Raw genomic sequence first — 19,274 nt, 5'->3', positions numbered from 1 at the left:
CTTTTCCCCCTGGAGTGTTTTAAAACAAATTCCAAACGTCTTATTCCTTCACTAATACTTAAGTATGTATTTCTAGCAGATGAGAATTCTTCAAAAACATTGCACAATACCATTATCATACTCAGCAAAATTAACAACAATTTCTTAATATCAACTAACATCCAGGCTAAATCTAATTTTTGCCAGTCATCTCACAAATGACTTTTTATAGTTGGTTTGTTTGAGTCTGGTTCCTGTGAGACCCTCACACTGCCAGTTGGTATGTCTCAAGTCGCAGTGTAGAGCTCCATGCCCCACCCACGCTATTTAGTTTTTGGAGAACTTGGATTATTTGTCCTAGTAAAAGTCCCACATGGTGGAGTTGCTGATTGCATCCTCCTGGAGTTAGCACACGCAGCTATGCCTCCTGTTTTCTCTAAATGGGTAATTCATTTTAGAGGCTTGGTCAAAGTCTGTTTTATTTTTAAGGCAGGAATTCTTCACTGTTGGTGCTGTGTCAGGATTGTCAAGATCGGTCCTTGCACCTGACTTTATGGTTGTCTTTCCACATCTGTACACTCAGTCTTTCGTTTTAAAAGTTTTTGTTTTTTTTTAAATAAGAACTACGTGTTGGGTACTTGAGCTAGAAGAACAAAGACAGGCCATACTGTGGACGTCACAGGCAGCCCCCATCCTGAGGAAGAGAGCAGATGTGTATGGAGAGGAGGAAGCACAGGGTCCTGGGGAAGGGCCTGGAGCCGAGGCCAGCAAGGCACGGAGCTGTTGGCATCCAGCTGTCCTTCTGGGACATTACGTAAAATGATGTAACTGCGTGAAAAAGTGGCAGTGAGCCGCCCTCCTCTCCCTGCTGTCACTGAGCTGCTGTCGTGGTGGGGGATGCTCGTGAGCCCAGAGTCCTGAGTTGGTGGGAAGGCTTCTTGGTCTAAGAGGACTGTGGATTTGGGGTCCTTGCCTCGTGCTTTGGAAGCTGAAGTCAGGGTGGTGGTCTTGTGCTCCACTGGTGAGTCCCAGACTTGTGGGGGGGGCTACCTGCTTTGGAGAGAGTGGGTGAGGTGACCTGGAGAGACACAGTTTCAGAGCTCGAAAGGGCACCTAGGAGACCATATAGTCCAGTGCCACAGTTTCTAGATGAGAAAACTGTGGCCCAGAGAGAAGAAAGGAGGTAGGTTCCCAAAAACACCGATCGGCTGGGACCAGCATCCAAGTCTCCAGTTGTCTGACGGGTAGCCAGCCAGCATTCCCTGCTTGGAATTTCTGAGATGTGAGGGCGGTCAGATCAGGCTCTTGACAGATTCTGAATCTGCCCCCAGGATTTCTGAGTATCCTTTGGTGTTGGTCTAGTTCTCGTTGTTCGGCGCCTGGTAGGTTCTTTAGTTTGGAGGTGGTAGTGAACAACAGCATTGGTGGCTGGCCCGGTCTGTGTGGGCACAGTGGCTTAAATACAGACCAGATGTCGTGGGTCCCAGTCTCAGCTCCACGTTAGTCAGGTAGCCAGTTTCTTAAGGGGATTGGACCAGATCAAGTTTGCCCAAAGCCTGGTATGAATGGGCCAGATGGTTTCAGGTGGTATGAGGATAAGAGAGGTTTCGGGTGTAATGAAGGAAACTTCATTACATGTATATTTATCTTTCACTTACAGTAAGTAATACTGGTTTTCTATTTTCAGCAGTGTCAAAAGTCTCCTTTTTAAAGGTATTGAGGCTAAAAAGTTGATAGATTTAGACAAAATAAGACAGGAGGTATGCTAACCTGGCAGAAGGCGGAATGTAAAAGATTTCAGTGTGGAACACATTGGACCAGATGACTTTTCTGGTCCTTCCTAGCTTCCAAATCTTTCAGAGTCACATATACTTTATATTCCGGCATATACTAGTCGTAAACTTTCTGGCCTGAGCAGGGTCACCTGCCAGTAGAGAGGCTGTCCAAAGTTAGAGGACAGCCTGTGAATGTTCATTTCGGTGGAGCATATATTTATCACCTCGGGTGGTTATCTGGGAGAATGGAAAGACAGTGACACAGCGTCCCAGGTCCTTTTTAGAGTTGTCTGGAGGCTGCTTTGTATTGGTGCAGTTTGTGTATTTGCGTGGTACATTCTGGGCTGTGTCTGTGGGAAGTTTATGAGTCATTGCTATCTGGGTATTGCCCCATGACTGTCATCCTCTGCAGCTCCTGGGACATCTACTCAGGGGTTCAGTCATAATCTGAACTTCTAGAGCTGAGAGAAGATGGGGGTATAGGCATGGAAGCCGGGGGCAGTGGGCTACAGAAATGGGCAGTCAAGGGTTCTCTGCCTTTCAGGATTTCCCCTGAGTGGGGAGAATCTTCACTCAAGAGTTTGCTGACAGCCAAAGATGGCAAGCAAGGGGCCCTCGGCCTCTGCATCCCCTGAGAACTCCAGTGCAGGAGGGCCCAGCGGCAGCAGCAATGGTGCTGGTGAGAGTGGAGGGCAAGACAGCACCTTCGAGTGCAACATCTGCCTGGACACAGCCAAGGACGCTGTCATCAGCCTGTGCGGCCACCTCTTCTGGTCAGTACTCCTGCTGCCTCCCCGAATGGCATACTGCCAGATTTCAAAAGCTCGTAGCCCTGCCCAGCTTTGGAGGTTGCCCACCGCTTTGGGTCCTGATACACTCGGGCCCAAGGGCAGGCAACCTGGGTCCTCATCCCAGCTCTGCTGCTGATGAGCGGAGTGACCTTGGGCAAATCCTGTCCCCACCCTGGGCTCCGTATCCCCATCTCTAAAGTAATAACACACCATTTAGTGAGCACTTACTAGGTGCCACTTACTGCGCTGAGCCGAGCGGCAGTGTAGCACGATGCCTGTGAGCGAGGACTGGAGCCGACTGCCTTTGCCTTGTTAGTAGTCCCGACTCGGCCACTTTTCCTGCTGGATGACCTTGGGCAAGTACTTGCACACACTCTGCCTCATTTTATAGGTGGCTTGTGAGCATTAAATGACTTGAAACAGGAGGTTTAGAAGAGCGCTTGATAAATATTGTGTTAGCCATGAGCCTAATCATTGTTACCACATTTTACATAGTAGATCAAAATGAAGTGGCCGAGTCAGAGTCCATTCCAGCCTCAGGGGTTATAGAAGCCCCTCCTGGCTCTTGAGAATCTGAGTGAACGTTGAGATCTTATTTATTTTTCTCTTAGTTTTGAGCTGGACCTTGAACGGTGAATTGGGGTTATAGGAGGGTGAGAATGCCAGGTAAGGCAAAGAGTGTGTGCCACCCCAAGGCAGGCAATTTCTAGGGACCAGCACTGTAGGGTTCATCTGAGACCCTGAGGCTACTCTGCACCTCAGATAACACCCTGAGTGGGTGCTGTGGGCTGGGCAGTGTTAGATGGTTAAGGGAGGGTTAGGCCAGACTCTCAAACGCAGATTTGACTGAGTAGGACACAGAGCTATTGGATAGTAAGTGGTGTGAAGAAAGGATCATTTAAGCAATATTTAGAGGAGTTTAACTGGGCAACAGTGGAAATGATAAGTTTATTGGTAAATGAATAGAGTGGGGCAGAGATTTTTGCCCTGGAGGCTCTTGCCCTAATCGTTAAGTTTTATGCAGAAACTGTTGTCATCAGCCCTCTCCTAGAAATTGGAGATACTCCAGTTTTACGATTGAGGTATCATGAAACCAGGACTTGAAATGAGTGACAAAATTAAGTCAGGGTATCAGTGGAAAGAACACAGATTCTAAAATGAAACAGATGCTTCTAATTGGAGCGGCAAATCTGCTATTGTCTCTGTTCCCCAGTTTCCTTATCTGTAAAATTGCACTTCCTCAAAGGTTAGTGTGACTATCCAATGACATTAACAAATGTAAAGCTATTCAGCCACAGCCTGGCATACAGTAATTGCTTAATAAATGGATTGATCATCATTATTGTTATAATCCTGAACTTTTCCCCGAGGAATAATTACCTCTACTTCTCCGCACCTCCCCCCCCCCCCCCCCCACTGCCTTTGCGGGAAGTAGCCAGTGGAGATCTGCCATGATTTAGGGTGTCGCTGGCTCAGTTTGGAACGGCATGGCAAGGTTAATATTGGAGTCAGATGTCAGGTGTCTGTATGTCCAGGGAGATCGTGTATCTAGATTGTGAGGCTAAACTGTGGTTCAGGAATTGGGAAAGGAATTATCCTCTGAGTTCAAATTTTATTTAGCTAGAGGAGACATGTTGTTTGAGGGACAAAACCATATCCACGTTTTCCACTGTCCTGACACGTAGTAGGTGTGCAGCAGGTATTTGTTAGTAAAATGAATGAATTGAGAGACAAAAGTTCAAAATCTGGCTTTAGAGTGACTTTTCCTTCAATTCTGTAAATGTCATTTTTTTGCACCCAGTGCTAGAAGGGACAGTAAACTGTAAGTCAGGAGACTTATTTTTTTAGTCCTGGTGTCACAGGAAAATCATTTCATGTTTCTGAGCTTGGTTCCCTCGTTTGAAAAGTGAGAGATTGAGTCCCAACCTCTGTAGTGTAACTCACTCAGCTGAAGGTAGCCCCTTCTGCCAAGCAGCACCCCTATCTTTCCTGTTACTTACAGGTGTTTTTACAGTATATCTGAACTTGGAAGCTATTACTGCCAGCCAAGCCCTCAAGGCTGCGGACAGCCTAAAGATTTTGTTAAGCTGGATCTATATCCACACGTTCCTTGTGAGTCCGAGGAGGCTATGAACCCACTGAAATTGACTCTAAAATAGTCTGTGTGTGTGCGTGCGTGGACAAGAGCATGAGAATGCCCCCATGAATTTTTCTGCACCGAGCGTCCTTAGCTTTTGTTGGATTCTTTCAGAGGTTGACCTGTAAAGAAGCTGGGTCTCGGATGGTCTGCAACCTGGGGGTCTTCACAAGCAGTGGGATCCCAGGGGTAGAGATTGACATCTTATCTCCCTGGCCTCATTTTTCTTGTGACTTTAGCCCAGGCTTTTCTAATTTCTGGCACCAGTGATCCCCCCAGACCCTCAGTGGGGTGGCAGTGCCCTACAGTTTGATCCTGTTTTCCCACTTTTATGCCCCCACCTCAGTGTTTCTACTAATGAAAGCATTTTTCTTCCTTTCCCCCTTTCTTTTTCTCCTTGATGGCTGGTTGCCCTGGGGACTCTGACAGTTGGCCGTGTTTACATCAGGTAAGGTGCATTTCATTTTACTTTGTCTTTCATCAGCTGTGGTTGCACAAGACACCCCTGGTCTCAGGAGACTATAGTCAGAAACTGCAATCTCCCCTGCTTGTGGGCTCATTTGCTTGCTTTCCCCCTACCCCCATTATAAACTTGTTCACTGACAGCACTTGATGAAACAAGGGGTCAGCGTAATACCAGGATGGTCCTGACTGCTACCCATGGCCTTTGTGGCCTTGGCAGGCTACTCCCTCTCTGGGTCTCAGTTACTTATTTGTAAATTGGATTGGATTTGATAAGATGTTAGGTTCTTAGTTTTGGGATTGTGCCTCTATAAAAAGTACTGCCTATCATATCAATAAAACCCTTAAAGGTCTTGCAAATGTTAAGAGGGAAACTTTTTTGGTCTCAACAGAGAGCTTTTGTGAGGGCGGGGGAGTCTGTTTTCCCGGTTTTAGATTATTATAAAAACCAGTAAGTATCACCAAGACTCAGCTGCTCTTTGGTGAGACAGCGGGGTCTGGCATTCATAACTGGCTGTGAATAATCACAGAGCTGGCTGTCTCCACGGTTGTTGGCAGTAGAGCCCCACATAGTAGGTGGTTTAGGAATGACGTTCCAGACCGGGAGAGCCTCGGAATCTGGATGGGAGAAAGTGGGGGAAATTAGAGGGGTTCCTGCTACATTCGGGGCTGTGCACGCTGACCCCAGTGGAACCTGGTGGAACATATCTGCTGTAAATTTATGAAGAGCACATGACATAGAAGTTTTGGAGCTTTTGAAAGTAAGATAAAGGAAATAGGATGTAAACTCATTAAATGCTGCCTTCTTGGCCCCGAAGTCCTAGATTCACATTTGTATAATAAACTTTGTATCATTGGGTCTAAAACTTAAATTTATATTCTAAGATAAATGTTGAGAATATATATATTAAATTATTTAATGTCTACAGAGACACTACAGGTAACATGTTTTTATCATTTTTATTTTGTTTTTAAGAAAGTTAAACAAAATGTTTTTAATATAATGAGTGAAAGGGCCTGAGAAATCCAAACCAGGATTCTGGTGTTTTTAATATTGGAAGAAGTATTGGAATGCAAAAATCAGTGAAAGCACATAAAAAACACTAAGCAGATTTAGGTAATGAGCAAAATCTATACTTTAGCACATTGTAAATCACTGGAAAATGGTCTGCTTATGTCCAGATGCTACTGTCTGGGATACAAAGTTGTTGAGGAAATGCTGTGAAAATGAGAAAACACCGAAATAAGTATCTGACTGCCAGGGTAATAGAACTGGTCCATCAGAGAAGGTGGTGATTTAAAGTTCGTTATACCTACACCCACAGCCTAAACTGAGGCTGGGTTTGTCAAACCCTTTGACATAGCTCCAGGCTTGCAGTTGCTTCCTGCTGTATTGCGGGGAGCCCCTAGAGAGAACGAAGCATGAAGAAGCTTTTAATTATGATGGTATTTAAAGGCAATTTTGATTTCACTACTAGTAAATATTTATTGAGTGGCAGGAGCAGGAGTCAGAGAGTCGGGTGCCTTGAGGTACTCCCTGCTGGTGCTGGTGTTTCCAGTTTAAGGCCTCTGGTCTGTGTTCTGCTGGCTCTGACTGACTGCTCTGTGGTGGGCTTGCACCATTCATGAGTTTTTCTCTCTTGCTTGCAGTGGTTGGAGACCAGACCTAACAGACAGGTGTGTCCAGTGTGCAAAGCCGGGATCAGCCGAGATAAGGTCATCCCCCTCTATGGCAGAGGCAGCACTGGGCAGCAGGACCCCAGGTAAGGCCGTGGGGAACCTCCCACACCCACTCCGCCCCTTGGACATGAATTCACTTCCATTCAGCACTGACTCACCCCTCCCTTTACTTAGTGCTGGTAGACCCTCAGTTCTGAGGCAGTTGGGATCCAGATGGGAGCCAGCCAGGAGGGGAGGGGAGCCAGATTGCCGCTTGCTGAGCTGTAGTGCAGCTCTCCACCGAGCATCTGCCAGTGGGCAGGCAATGTGCTGGGCATGGCAGCACACAAGGCATCACAGTGCCATGTGTGTGAAGTACTGTAAAGAGCAGTCTGGGAAGCAGGTTCTAGCAGGAGAGTCTGCAAGGAGGTGTTGTTGCAACAATGATGTATGAAGTATGGGGGGAGGAGGGGACAGGGGGGTTGTGAGGCTTTGTGGAGTTTGAGATTTCTGAAAATGGAGGTCTGGGTGGGTCTAACATTCTGACACAAACACAAGTACTGAGAGCCCTTCGTGGTGTGACACACACACATACCCCATCCCACCCCCTAAACTCCCCAGCACTGTCTCGGACCTACTCCCACCCTTCCCTGGGCCCAGACATATTGGACTTCTCTTAAAGGGACTTACCCTTTCACATCCATGAGCCTTTCTTTGTATTTGTTTTCCTTCTGCCTCTTCTGCCTTCCCCAGCTCTTCCCACCACCACCTCAAACTTCTCCTCATCTTTACTGAGCAGCCCTAAAGTTACCTTCTCCTTAAAGTGGCCCTTCTTCCCCACATTAGTTGCTCTCACCCATGCTCCCACCCCATTTAGTTTATACTAAATTCTATTAAAGAACTCCTTTCCCACACTGTATTGTGATTGGTTGTAGCTTCCTTTAAACCACGAACACCTCAAGCGTAGTCTGTTATCAGTCTTAGTATTGGTTTCATCCTGCCTTGTGCATGATGGGTAATGAGCTCTCAGTCCAATATTTGTGGGATGGATGATGGAAGGGGCCGGGACCCAGAGACAAAAAGAATAGTGTGGATACTTGCCCAAGAGGACTGGGAGATAAAGCTGAAGTTAATAGGGACAGATCAGAGAGACCCTGAATCTCAGCCCCCTCTGCTGACAGGCCATCCTCTGTTTCAGTTTGGATTTGGGTTTTTTATTTTTTATATCCATGACCCCTGTATCACACAGGTCCAGGGAAAGGTGTCTGGCTGGCATTCATAACCAATGTGAGTGGGGCTCTCTGAGAGGAGTAGGCTGAATGCAATCTGATGAACATCTTGTAACAAACTGATTTTCTGCTTGGTTTTCCATGGGTAGGAAAAAACAATTGTAGGCAGAGCAAAGAATTATTTAGTATCTGGTCTAAATGGCATAGGTTCAGGAGCTGGGCAGGAAAGGGGGTGTGGCCCTGGTGAAGAATCCCCACTCTACTTGGGGAGCAACTCAAAGCATTTCGTCATAGACCTATTTTACACTGTTTCTGTTTCAGAGAGAAGACCCCTCCCCGTCCTCAAGGACAGAGGCCAGAGCCGGAAAACAGAGGGGTGAGGAAAATTCTCAGAGAAGCTTCTAGAAATGAGCCCATGGCTTTAGAAATTTCTCTCTTGGCCCTATATGTTTTCCTCCTTGATTATAAAACTAAAGGGAAAATTGTAAAGTATGGAAAAGATGGGGGAAATAGAAACATTTTAGTCTATTTTCCTTAGTATTTTTCTATAATTATCTATACACATAGAAATTTTATAGATCTATTTATGTATGTGTATTTTATAGATAAATATGTATATATACATATCTTTATTTAGTTTTTACAATATTTGGCTCCTGTTTTGTAACTCTTAAAATTTTATTCATTCTCTATGTAAGTGCCTTCTGTGTGTCTGGCTGCCATTCTAGGCACTAGTGAGCACAGCAGCAAAGATCCTGCCTTTATGGAGTTTACATTATCAGAGAGAGGGAGATATTCAGCACGTCAGTCATATTTTATGTGTCTGTTTAGTGTCCAATGTATAGACTTCATATAATTTATTTAATCTACTGTTGGACATTTAACTGATTTTTCCCCCTTTTTTTTTTTACTGGGATAAATTCTTAAAAGTAGAATTGCTGGCTCCAAAAATTTGCACATTTAAATCAGACGTTAGTCTTTAAAGAAATTTCTTGTTAAAATATTAAAGAAATTTTGGGTGGCTGGTTAGTTCAGTTGGTTAAAGAGTGTGGTGCTGATAACACCAAGGTTGCTGGTTTGATCGCCCCATGGGCCATGGTGAGCTGTGCCCTCCTTAAAAAAAAAAAAAAGTAAAGAAATTTTAAAAGCAAAATATTTACTTACACTACTAGAATCCCACAAGTAACTATTTCCCCATCTTCTCTTCATCTGTATGCCTTTATGTATCCATCGCCATTTTTTTTTTTTTTTTTTTTTTTTTTTGCTGCTTTAAATTTTAATTTTGGCAGTATTTTCCATGATGCTCTGTAGGCCACATTCCATTGACTATTTTTGAAGGCCACATTCCATTGACTATTGATGCATTATAATTTAGGTTTTCCATATCAAAGGACCTTGTATTTACTTCCAGATTGTGCTATTGTAAATAATGCTACAGTGACCATCTTTGCACATATTTATTTTTTCTCATTTGAATTATGGCACCTCCTTAGGATTCCCAGGGATAGGATTATTGAGTCAGGGATCTTGATAGAAATTAACGGTCTGATCTCCAGATTGCCCTCAATAAAAATATCAATGAACAGTTGTCAAATGATTATTATATGAAAATAACTATATACACAGGGTTTAATATGCACAATCTCGTTTAAGCTTCACATCAGCCATTTAACAGAAGAGCATACTGAGACCTAGTAGGTGAAGTGACTTGTCCAGGACCTCACAGACAGGCTGAAACGCACATCTGGCTGGTATTGAGATCCCTGCTTTTGATGACGAGGCAATAGCACTTTACCCTTCACAGGCTCTGGTTCCCAATGGAGTATTAGCTCCTAATCCAGGAATCAGATGCCCCAGGAAGTCAGAAGCCCAGGCCTTGATAAATGCTGTGTGTACCTCTAGCATTTATAAGCACCTGCAGCCACCAGTGATGCTTTTTGCCTACTCTGCTCCAGGAACATAAACCCACCAAATGTGAGGACTTGCAGGATTGTATAGACGTTGCTAAAACGGAGGCCGGGGGGTCAGTTGTGGGGATTGCACTGAATGAAGTAGTGGTTCCTGATGAAACAGTTGCACCGTTCTGGGTAAGGCAGCCTTAGTCCCAGGAGCCCGCAGACTCTCAGCCATGCTGGGTCTGAGTGGGAGGCATTTCTGCATCGAGATGGAAACTGGTTGTTTTCCTTCATGTAGGTTTACCCTCTTATTAAGTTGACCGTGAAGCTTTATAGTAGGTAGTGCCGCCCAGCAAGAAGTTTGGAGCTGGATGCCAGGCTGCTCAGTACAAAGTCGGGAGCAGTCACTTGCATGACTTGTGAAAGACGCACAAATGAAGGCTGTGGAGAGCAGTTGACCCAGTCATTTTTCTTCTTTTTATTATTTTTTAATAATTTGTTCTAAAGATCTACCGAGGCCTGCGAGGGAGGAGAGAAATATTTTGTAAGATGTGCACAATAATTAAGAGCATGGGGCTTCGGATCACATTGACTTAGTTTTAGATCTAACCTCTCCCCGCTGCTCCCTTGGTGAAGTTAGTTCACCTCTCTGAGTCTCAGTATGGTCATCTGTCAAATGGGGTGATGCTAGTGTAAGAATTGTGACTTCTGTATCCTACTGCTTCACATGGTGCAGGCAGAGTTAGCACTTAGAAAGTGGGAGTTACTTATTCACAGTATCACGATGCCCATGGAGTCTTTCCATGTGAAAGACGACTCAGTGTAGAACGTGTGTAGGGAAAAGCGCAGGATGGCACACCAAGCTGCCGACAGTGGCTGTCGGAGGGGAGGTGTTGTGAAATGGAGGGTGCGTGAGGAGACCGCTAACTTTCCTCCAGTTATTCCTGTAGTGTGTGAATGTCTTATAACAAACGTGTATCACTTTTATAATCAGAAAAAAAAGGTGTTTTGAACTTTTAAACTTCTCTGTAACAGTATTAAAAGAAACTTTTAAGGGAAAATGCTTCCCCATCTCTTGTCCACATACCTACATAGTGTCTTGTCATGTGCTTGTCACCATGGTGTTCAAACAATTTCATCTGATAACTCGGTCACGGAGCTCTTCTGTGTTGCTGCATAGTCAGTGTAATGGTCTTTAGAGAGCATGGATCAAGATTTTCATCATGACCTCCATTGTTGGCTAATTAATTGGAGTTGCATTTGTTTGCTATCACCAATAATGTGTAGCTTGTACTGACGTTCCTTTGTAATTTGGTATAAGAGGTATCGCTAATTTTGCTGTTGTAAAGCATGTAGAAAAATTTACTGGCTAGCAAATTTTGGGACTCTGGGAAAGAACCTGGAGCTCTAAGAACCCTGACTTGCGTCAACAGAGTGTTTTACTTTTGGTCAGAGCCAGTTCCTTCTGGCACTCATAACTCCTTAGCTGGGACCCTTGGAGGCTAGAAGGGGAGGGCAGCCACCAGGATTTCTCTGTGTTGGAGTCTAAATGGGAGGAAAAGGTTCGCCTTTGGAAACAGGTGGCAGAGGGTAGGAAGGAGAGGTGGGTACCACATGTAAGGTGACGTGTTTAACAGGTGCAGGAGAAACCTGCTTGTTCTACTTAATTGCATTTTTCTCTACACAGGGATTTCAAGGATTTGGATTTGGAGATGGTGGCTTCCAGATGTCTTTTGGAATTGGGGCATTTCCCTTTGGGATATTTGCCACGGCATTTAACATAAACGATGGGCGGCCTCCTCCAGGTGAGACCCTGCTCCCTTGGTAATCCTGCTTGAAGGCTCCTTGGAATCTGGCAGTGTGTAGGTTTCAGAGAATTGTTACTACATAGATAATCAGCCTTTTCAAAACATGCTACTAAACTTTTCCGAGTGCAGATAGTCATGCTGCTGATAATGTTGAGAGGGCTTTCTCTTACAAACTCAGGGTCCTCATGATAAGCCTACGGGACAGACGTGTTAGCTCTGCTTTGCAAATCAGAAAATGCTCAGTAAAGTTTCCCAAGACATACCCCAGGCCCATAAAATGAAAAAGTGTAAACCATACCCAGCTGAGGAAAAGCCGAGTCCTGCACATGTACCCCCAACTTTGACACTTGGGGGCCAGAGGGGCAAGGTGACCCACAAGGAGTCAGGACCTCTGTATTCTCTGGCATATCTGTCCAGCTTCCCTCAGGGCACATATGTGGCTGGTCCCAAACCCTAGCCCTTTGGGAACTCTGCCTAAGCCTGCCACCTGCTGCTACCTTTCTCCCCCCACCAGCTTGAGAGTGCCGGCTGCATTTGGTGTAGAGCAGGACAGTGAGCTGGGTACCCTGTCCTCTTATCACAGTCTGACACCCAGGATCCTTACCATGGAGCGTGCAGAGCTGCCGAGGGCGGTTGAGCTCTGCTTGCAGTCACTGGAAGCTCATATTTGCTAGCACAGTAAAGACCAGTGCATGGTTCTTGGCCGGGAGCTTATGCTCTAGGGACAGTAACCCACTCCTGGGCCATCCTAGTTGTCCCCTGCCCCCACCCTGGTGCTTGGCACATAGCAGGCAATCAGTAAGTCTTTGTTGACTGCCTGCCTGCATGAAGCCATCCGAGCACCTAACGGGAGTAGTACAGCAGCGGGAGATCTCGGAAATAGCCTTCCTCACCTCATCTGCCTCAAAGGTTTCTCCTCTGTTCACGTTTTCTCTGAGGAAGGAGACCCCCAAAGGCAGGGCATGCTCTGCTCTGAAGGAGGGACAGGGCCCCACGGAGACAGCAGGAAGCTGCCTGGTAGCTTGCTTCCTTCCAGCCAGGTCCAAGGCTCACCTTGGGTTGCCCAGGTAAACAGTTCCACAACCAGGCTGGACTCTGGATCACTTTATTCTCTTGCCACAATCACAACTTTACCTTGTTGTGTTTGGTACAATTTGCCCAGCGGGATGTAGATTCTATTCTCTTAACTCTCCTTCCCCTGTAGTCAGGACAGGGAGCTCTATATGGTGGCTTTTCCCAGAGCAGAGAGGCGTGGAGACCCAGGTTCTCAGCCCACTGCTGCCCCCAGTTTGCTAGGCAGTGAGCAAGACAGGACATTTTTCCTGTCTGGGCCATGGTTCTGTCCTCTGGCAAAGGAAGGCCCTCCATCGGGGCTCTCTGAGACCACTCCCAGTGCCAGCATCTGGAGACTCCATGCCTCAGAAGGCAGTGTGCAGAGAGGCGGGGAGGACAGCTGTGGGGCTTTGCGACCAGTTCTGAACCGTAGCATCTGGTGATCACCTCAGACCTGCGCTTCAGTGTCTTCTTACAGAAACTGGGAATGGTAACACCCACCAAACAATAACGTGTGTACAAAACACTTAGCACACAGCAGATGCTTAACAAACTGCAAGCATCTGCTGCAGTTTTATACTTTATTTGCACCTGCAGGCCAAACCCTCTTAGGATAAATTAGAGACCTTGTCGTCATGGTTATATTATTCCACATGTTTTCATAAGTCCAATTTTGTTTTGCCTGGTATAATCTGCGGTTCGGAAATCTTTTTAGTGTGAAAGATTCTATTGTAAACAGATGAAGGTTCATGCTCTCGATTTCTGGCCCGAACGGGCAATGTGCATAGCTGCAGTATTCTGACAGCCTCTTTTCTCCCTGTGTCTCCAGCTGTCCCCGGAACGCCCCAGTACGTGGACGAGCAGTTCCTGTCACGCCTCTTCCTGTTTGTGGCCCTGGTGATCATGTTCTGGCTCCTGATTGCCTAATACCGGGCTCCCGGCCTATGTCCAGGGCAGGACCTCTGGACTGGTGATACGCCATCCCCACTCGTGATGTTCGGTTTCCTGGCTAATTCTGACCCATGGAATCAGTGGGGTCAATAACACATCAAGGAGTCTTGCTTCTCCATCTGAGATTTGGGTCTCAAGACCAGCTGTCTAGGACCCTGGAGTACGGCCACTGCCGTAAACACCTTGCTATAACCTTAGACCTCGGCATTGAGTCATCTCATGGTGACTCCATGAGATCCTATCCCAGCCAGCTCAGCAGATCTGGACTGCACAGAGAGGAGGCAGGAAGAGAGGAACTGTCGGTGCAATTCCACCTGATACAAAAACAAAAGGATGAACCAAATGGTACTTATTGCAACCTTCTTTCATCTCTGAAATACCCCTTGGTAAGTGGCCTCCGAAGTCAGTGGGGCTCCTCATGCAGAGAGGTTCCTCTTCCAGATCCCAGTGCTGCTCTGTCCTATTTCTTCCCCTTCCTCTTCCCCTCCTTCCCCTCCTCTCTGTCCTCCTCCTCCTCCTTCTCAACAGAGATGCAAGAAATTGCTGTCCTATAAAGATGATAATTGCAGCAGCTGAAGCTGGAGTCGCTTCATGAATTCACCAGAGACCCAAAGATCTTTTATTGGCTCTGGGCTGCACTCAGTGTCTTTGGCCCCAGAGAGTGGCTTGAATGACCTCCTTGTTTCCTGGCATAGATGATCTCTGGAGACATGTGGCTTCGTTCACAGATTTTCCATCAGTTTTCCCCCCAAACTATGTATATCTTCTCTGCTGGTGGGCACACAGCCTAGACTACTGCTGAAGCCGGGACTGACTGCTGCGCATTAGGAGAGACCTGCATTTGGGACTCTGGTAGGATTCAGAGCTCTGATGCAGGAATAACTGCACAAGCATCCTGTCCCCAAGGCTGCAGAAGCTCCGCGTCCATCTTCAAGACCCGCCAAAAGGAAACGGGGGGCTTTGTCAAGGCAGTCGGCTGCATGTTGAAAACCACTTTCCTCAGAAGCCAAATTGTCCTCAATGAAGAGGCAGGAAAGGGGGAAGACCCTAATTTTGATGTGGCTTGATGCGCTCCCCTGAAAACTTGTGTGTGTGCTAAAACCAAGGAAGATGTGACTCCAGAGCAGGCAACCCCTGATGATTTATAAATCCAGGCAGTGGGCCTGGGGAGCCTCAGCACCGTGATATGATGGGGTCTTCCTGTGGAAATCATTCTTCCCAAGCCCTTGATTTGTTTATTAATTTCATAAGCTGCTTCTCCAGATCTGACTGAGGGAGCGTGGTGCCAGGCAGGAGGACAGTTCACTTGGTGGAATGGCTCTTGCTCTGCCTGTCAGGCCTCTTCCTAGCAATCCAGCCTCTTCTCAGAGACCTGAGAGTGGGAGGAGATGGACTTCCTATGGGGCCTGTCATTTCACTAGTCCACACTGTTTCTGGCTTACCCCCAGCAATAAGCCAACAAGTGGTAGAAAGCCCCACCTCGTGTTCCTTTCCAGATATGGCTCTGCATAGCGTGTGGAAACCAAGGCGTTATTGTCCAAGATGAGGGCAGCCCCCCTCCACAGCCCTTATCCTTTCCCTCTTGTACCTGTCAATGCCAGAGTTCAGTGTTTCAACAGACAAAATATTAAGTATTGAATAGGTGGTTTGTTTGCCGAATCGATTTGGTAGGAATAAGCCACCAGCTTTACAGTATGCCTGATGGATTTTAAACATCCTTGGGGGCACCCATTCAAGAGTGCTCTTTTTATCACCTAGAAATCCCCAAAGTTTGAAGGATCCCTGAAGTTTGTCAGCTTGAGAGGGTTGGTGGGATCCCTCAGTGCAGTGGCTCCACCTAGTGGTGGGAGAGAAGACTTCAGTCAGATGGGCCCAACAGGAATGGGTTTCTAGAAGATTAAAAGAAGGGTTGTGGGTAGGAAGACAAACCACTTGGACTGTACAATGGAGTGAACCCAGGAGAGCTCCACCAGCAAAGGCATCCCAGGAAGCTGTTGGCAAAGTCGTGTTGGCCACATGCCCTTTGATTTTGAACTTTACAGGTCTTGACTCATCCTCTGCCAGGAGCTGGAGCAAGAGAACCAACTTGGGATTGCTGGCCCCGCCCCGATACGGAGCCCCCTTCCCACGAGCCCTCTGCAGGCTCACCACCTCGCCCCTCTGCCAAGGCAGTTTTCCCTTCTTTTGTGTGTGTTTTTTATGTTCTTGGCCTCCACCCCGCTCCTGCCACTTTTGTGGATTAGGACCAGGTCCCAACCAGAGTCAGAAAATGTCACCATATACAGTGGCACTACCTTAACCAGTCACTAATTTTCACTGTTGTGAAAGTGATTTGACTTAGAATTAAATGGTTTTACATTACTGTGAGCTGTGGACTTCTTGTTTGTGTCATAGGTCAGGGGGGATGGGTTGGGGAGTAGGCACACTGGTCTGGCCTCTGGGAAGCATCTGTGTGTCTGTGGAAATGTCACACTAGGATGAAAGTCTTCAAACAGCCGTTGATAATTAGAGATGAGAGGTGTAGGCTGGAGGCCTGGCCTTCTACAAAGCTCTGCCCAGGGTGTGACCTGTCTGACAGGCAGCCCCAGTCCTGACAAGTATGTGGAATTCCTGAGCTTGCAGGCTGCCCAGTGGAGCTTAGCTTGTGGCTGATCAGAGCCTTGAGGACAGTCACAGGTTATTCACTGTCAGCGTCTCCTCCGTGTTCCATGACAGGGCAGGTGGGCCGCTGGCAGGGGGTGCTTCTCCAGGAGGCTCATCAGGAGCAGAGTGGGAGGTAGAAGACGGCGAGGTTACACATCTGGCCCAGCCACAGGCTCCCCAGGACGCCAGAGCTACAGGTCGTCCCTCTGAAAGGAGCTCTTTTGTCCCCTCTTACACTTTGACCTAATAATTATCAAGTTGATTACTGCCAACATATAGTAGGAAATGCAAAGGTAAGGGAACTCCAGGAACTCAAGCCCAATAAGAAAAGAACAGGGTTTTTGTTTCCAATGGAAAACAAAACACATAGAAGCAGAATAGGACAACAAAGCCTCCACAGACCAATTGCCCAACCCCAATAATCATCAGCTCATGTCCACTCCTCTTTCCTCCCCGTGCTCACCTGCTCCCTCCTCCCTACCTGGACTGTTTTGAGGCAAATTCTAGTCATATGTCACCTATAAAGTATTTCAATGTGCATCTCAATAAGGATTTAAAAAACAAAAAATACCATTCTAGCTACCTTAAAAAGTCAGCGATAATTCTTTAATGTCATATATCCAGTCGTTCAAAATTTCCTAGTTGTCTATAACTTTTTTGTGTAGTTTGAGTTGAGATCCACATCAGATGTATACATGGCTATTAGATGTCTCTTAAGTCTCTTACATCCATAAGTTCCATTTCCATCTCTTTCCTTTCCCTTGCAGTTTATCTGTTAAAGACACCAGTTCATTTGTCCTGTTGAGTTTCCCACAGCTTCAGTTTTGCTATTTGCATCACTGTGGTGTTAACAAGCTCCTCATACTCTTGTATTTCCTGTAAGTTGGTTGTTAGATCTAGAGGCTTGACCAGATTCACGCTTGATTTTTTGGGGGTGGGGGTGGGGTAAGCTTATGTTCTAAATGGCAGTGTATACTTCTTGTTGCCTTGTATCAGGAGACACATAATGTCTGGTAGACCCTCTTTGTGTCGTTAGCAGCCCTTACTGATCATTTTCTAAAACAGCACTCACTACTGTCCAGTAGAATTTTCTGCCATGATGAAGATATTCTCTATCTGAACTGCCCATCTCAGCCACCAGCCACATGTGGCCGTCAAGCACATGCAGTGTGGCTAGTGGGCTGAGGAACTGAATATTTCTATTTAAATGTAGCTACATGTGGCTAATGGCTATGGCATCGGACAATGCAGGTTGAGATTAACTCATAGGGGTTGCAAAATGGTATAATTGAAAATAACAATGTGCTAAGAGTTTTAAAACAAGACTGCACTTCTGGGCAGAATGGGACAACAAAATTACAGAGAACATGGGGGTACTTGCAGGTGGTTATAGGAATGACAGAGTGGTAAGAAGGCAGAATGTGTTCAGGAAAAAGCAGAGTCCTGGGGTGAATGGAGTAGAGAGAGATACCACAGAGTGAGATGTAGTTCGCTCATGAGGGCCAGGTTTGGCCTTTATTTCGTAGACAATGGAGCTATTGAAGGTTTTGAGCAGAGAGGTGACAGAAACATAATTTGGGAAAATTTATCCGTCTATCTTAGGTGGGATGATTCAGGGAGGGGAGAGAGACTAGAGGCCAAAGACTGGCTAAATTTGAAGCAAGCGGTAGTGGCACTGAGGTCTGGCTGGGGACCAGTAGATCAGTTCTCTCAGGATGGCAGATCCTGAACTTGAAGGTGGTGGTCAGGGTTCAGGTTCTATTTCCAGAGAGTTGATTGTGAGTCAGTCGAGGATCTGGTCTCAAGCCATGGTCAGGTAAACTGGACAATGGGCTTGGGTGTTGGAAACCCAGTAGGTCTTTTTCCTGCCCAGGCCTTTTCTGTCCTCCAGAAGTCTCCCTCAAGTTCACAAGTGATTTTGGAATGTTTAGGGGTCCATATTGAAAAGACATCTCTTCATTATATCATTTCTTCAGACTTCTGTGCTCTTCCTTTACATTTCAATTTGCATTTCTCAGAGTTACCTGAACTTTCTTGGGAGGAACTAAGTGGAGGCACAGCCTCCTGGTGAAGACCATGAGGCTGGAGGGAAAGAAGGGGATGAGAGAGAGTGAAAAGGCAGGAGACAGACCTGGGTGCAGAGGGAGAGGGAAGACACCTAGGGGTCTTGGTTCCAAGGATACCAGTGCCTGGGTGTCTGGGAAAATACAATGGAACCTCTTTACATGTAAATAACATCCCCATCCCACCCCACCCCCTCTTTTGCTAGCCATGAGGTGGCTTGGCAGAAGAGTTCCCTGGGTCCCCGTCACTTTAATTCAGTACACAATCTTACGGTTACTATTTATAATCATAGCAGAGATTTCCTCAGAAACTAAAGCCGACTGCTGAAGAGGGTTCCCAGGAATTAATAGAAGTCAGGCACACTGCCCCCACCGCTGCCGCCGCCCCCTTTCACCACCCCCACCCCCACCCCCAGCGTTTTCTGCATGTTCAGGACATCAGGAGCCACCTGCCACACCCAGAGGAGAAAAATCTGACCTGCATCCGGTTTGGACTAAATGGTCAGGGCAGGAAGAAAGAGAATTGCACTCATACTTGCTTATTTCAGTGCTGGGACCAGAGGCAGCTGGGTTGACCTTTGTTTGGTGGAGGCGTCATGATCCATTTCCTTGGGCCCCATCCCTGTCCTTTCCTGGTCATTTGGACACTTTTCCCATGACCTAAATCTGATCTAAGGAAATGAGTTCCCAAAGATCCAGCATAAGAGAATCAGATGGGAGGGACCTCAGGGACCAGATGATGTGGCCAACCCTTCATCACATGGAGGACCCCAATTCCCTGCCAAGTCCATGGGGGGGGGGGATGGTTCTCAGGGCCCCTCAGCCAGCT

General features: G+C 46.6%; 1 protein-coding gene across 2 annotated transcripts in view; it reads left to right on the top strand.

Moving 5' to 3' along the window:
• RNF185 (ring finger protein 185) overlaps positions 1-16,106 on the top strand; it is a 28,268-nt gene extending 12,162 nt beyond the window's left edge. For both annotated transcript variants that reach the window (XM_019754299.3, XM_074321068.2), the window contains 6 exons: positions 2,299-2,527; positions 5,112-5,130; positions 6,795-6,907; positions 8,354-8,408; positions 11,615-11,732; positions 13,618-16,106. In XM_019754299.3, coding sequence (XP_019609858.1) covers positions 2,352-2,527; positions 5,112-5,130; positions 6,795-6,907; positions 8,354-8,408; positions 11,615-11,732; positions 13,618-13,715 — 579 coding nt within the window. In that variant the 5' untranslated portion in view covers positions 2,299-2,351 and the 3' untranslated portion in view covers positions 13,716-16,106. The remainder of the gene's footprint in view (positions 1-2,298; positions 2,528-5,111; positions 5,131-6,794; positions 6,908-8,353; positions 8,409-11,614; positions 11,733-13,617) is intronic.
• Positions 16,107-19,274: the final 3,168 nt, after the last annotated feature.

This window comes from Rhinolophus sinicus, chromosome 9 (genome assembly GCF_057876585.1).
Source record: "Rhinolophus sinicus isolate RSI-liver-muscle chromosome 9, RSI-T2T, whole genome shotgun sequence".
NCBI classification, from domain to species: domain Eukaryota; kingdom Metazoa; phylum Chordata; class Mammalia; order Chiroptera; family Rhinolophidae; genus Rhinolophus; species Rhinolophus sinicus.
The sequence above is the reverse complement of the archived record's forward strand: the minus strand, read 5'-3'. Positions and strand labels throughout refer to the sequence as shown.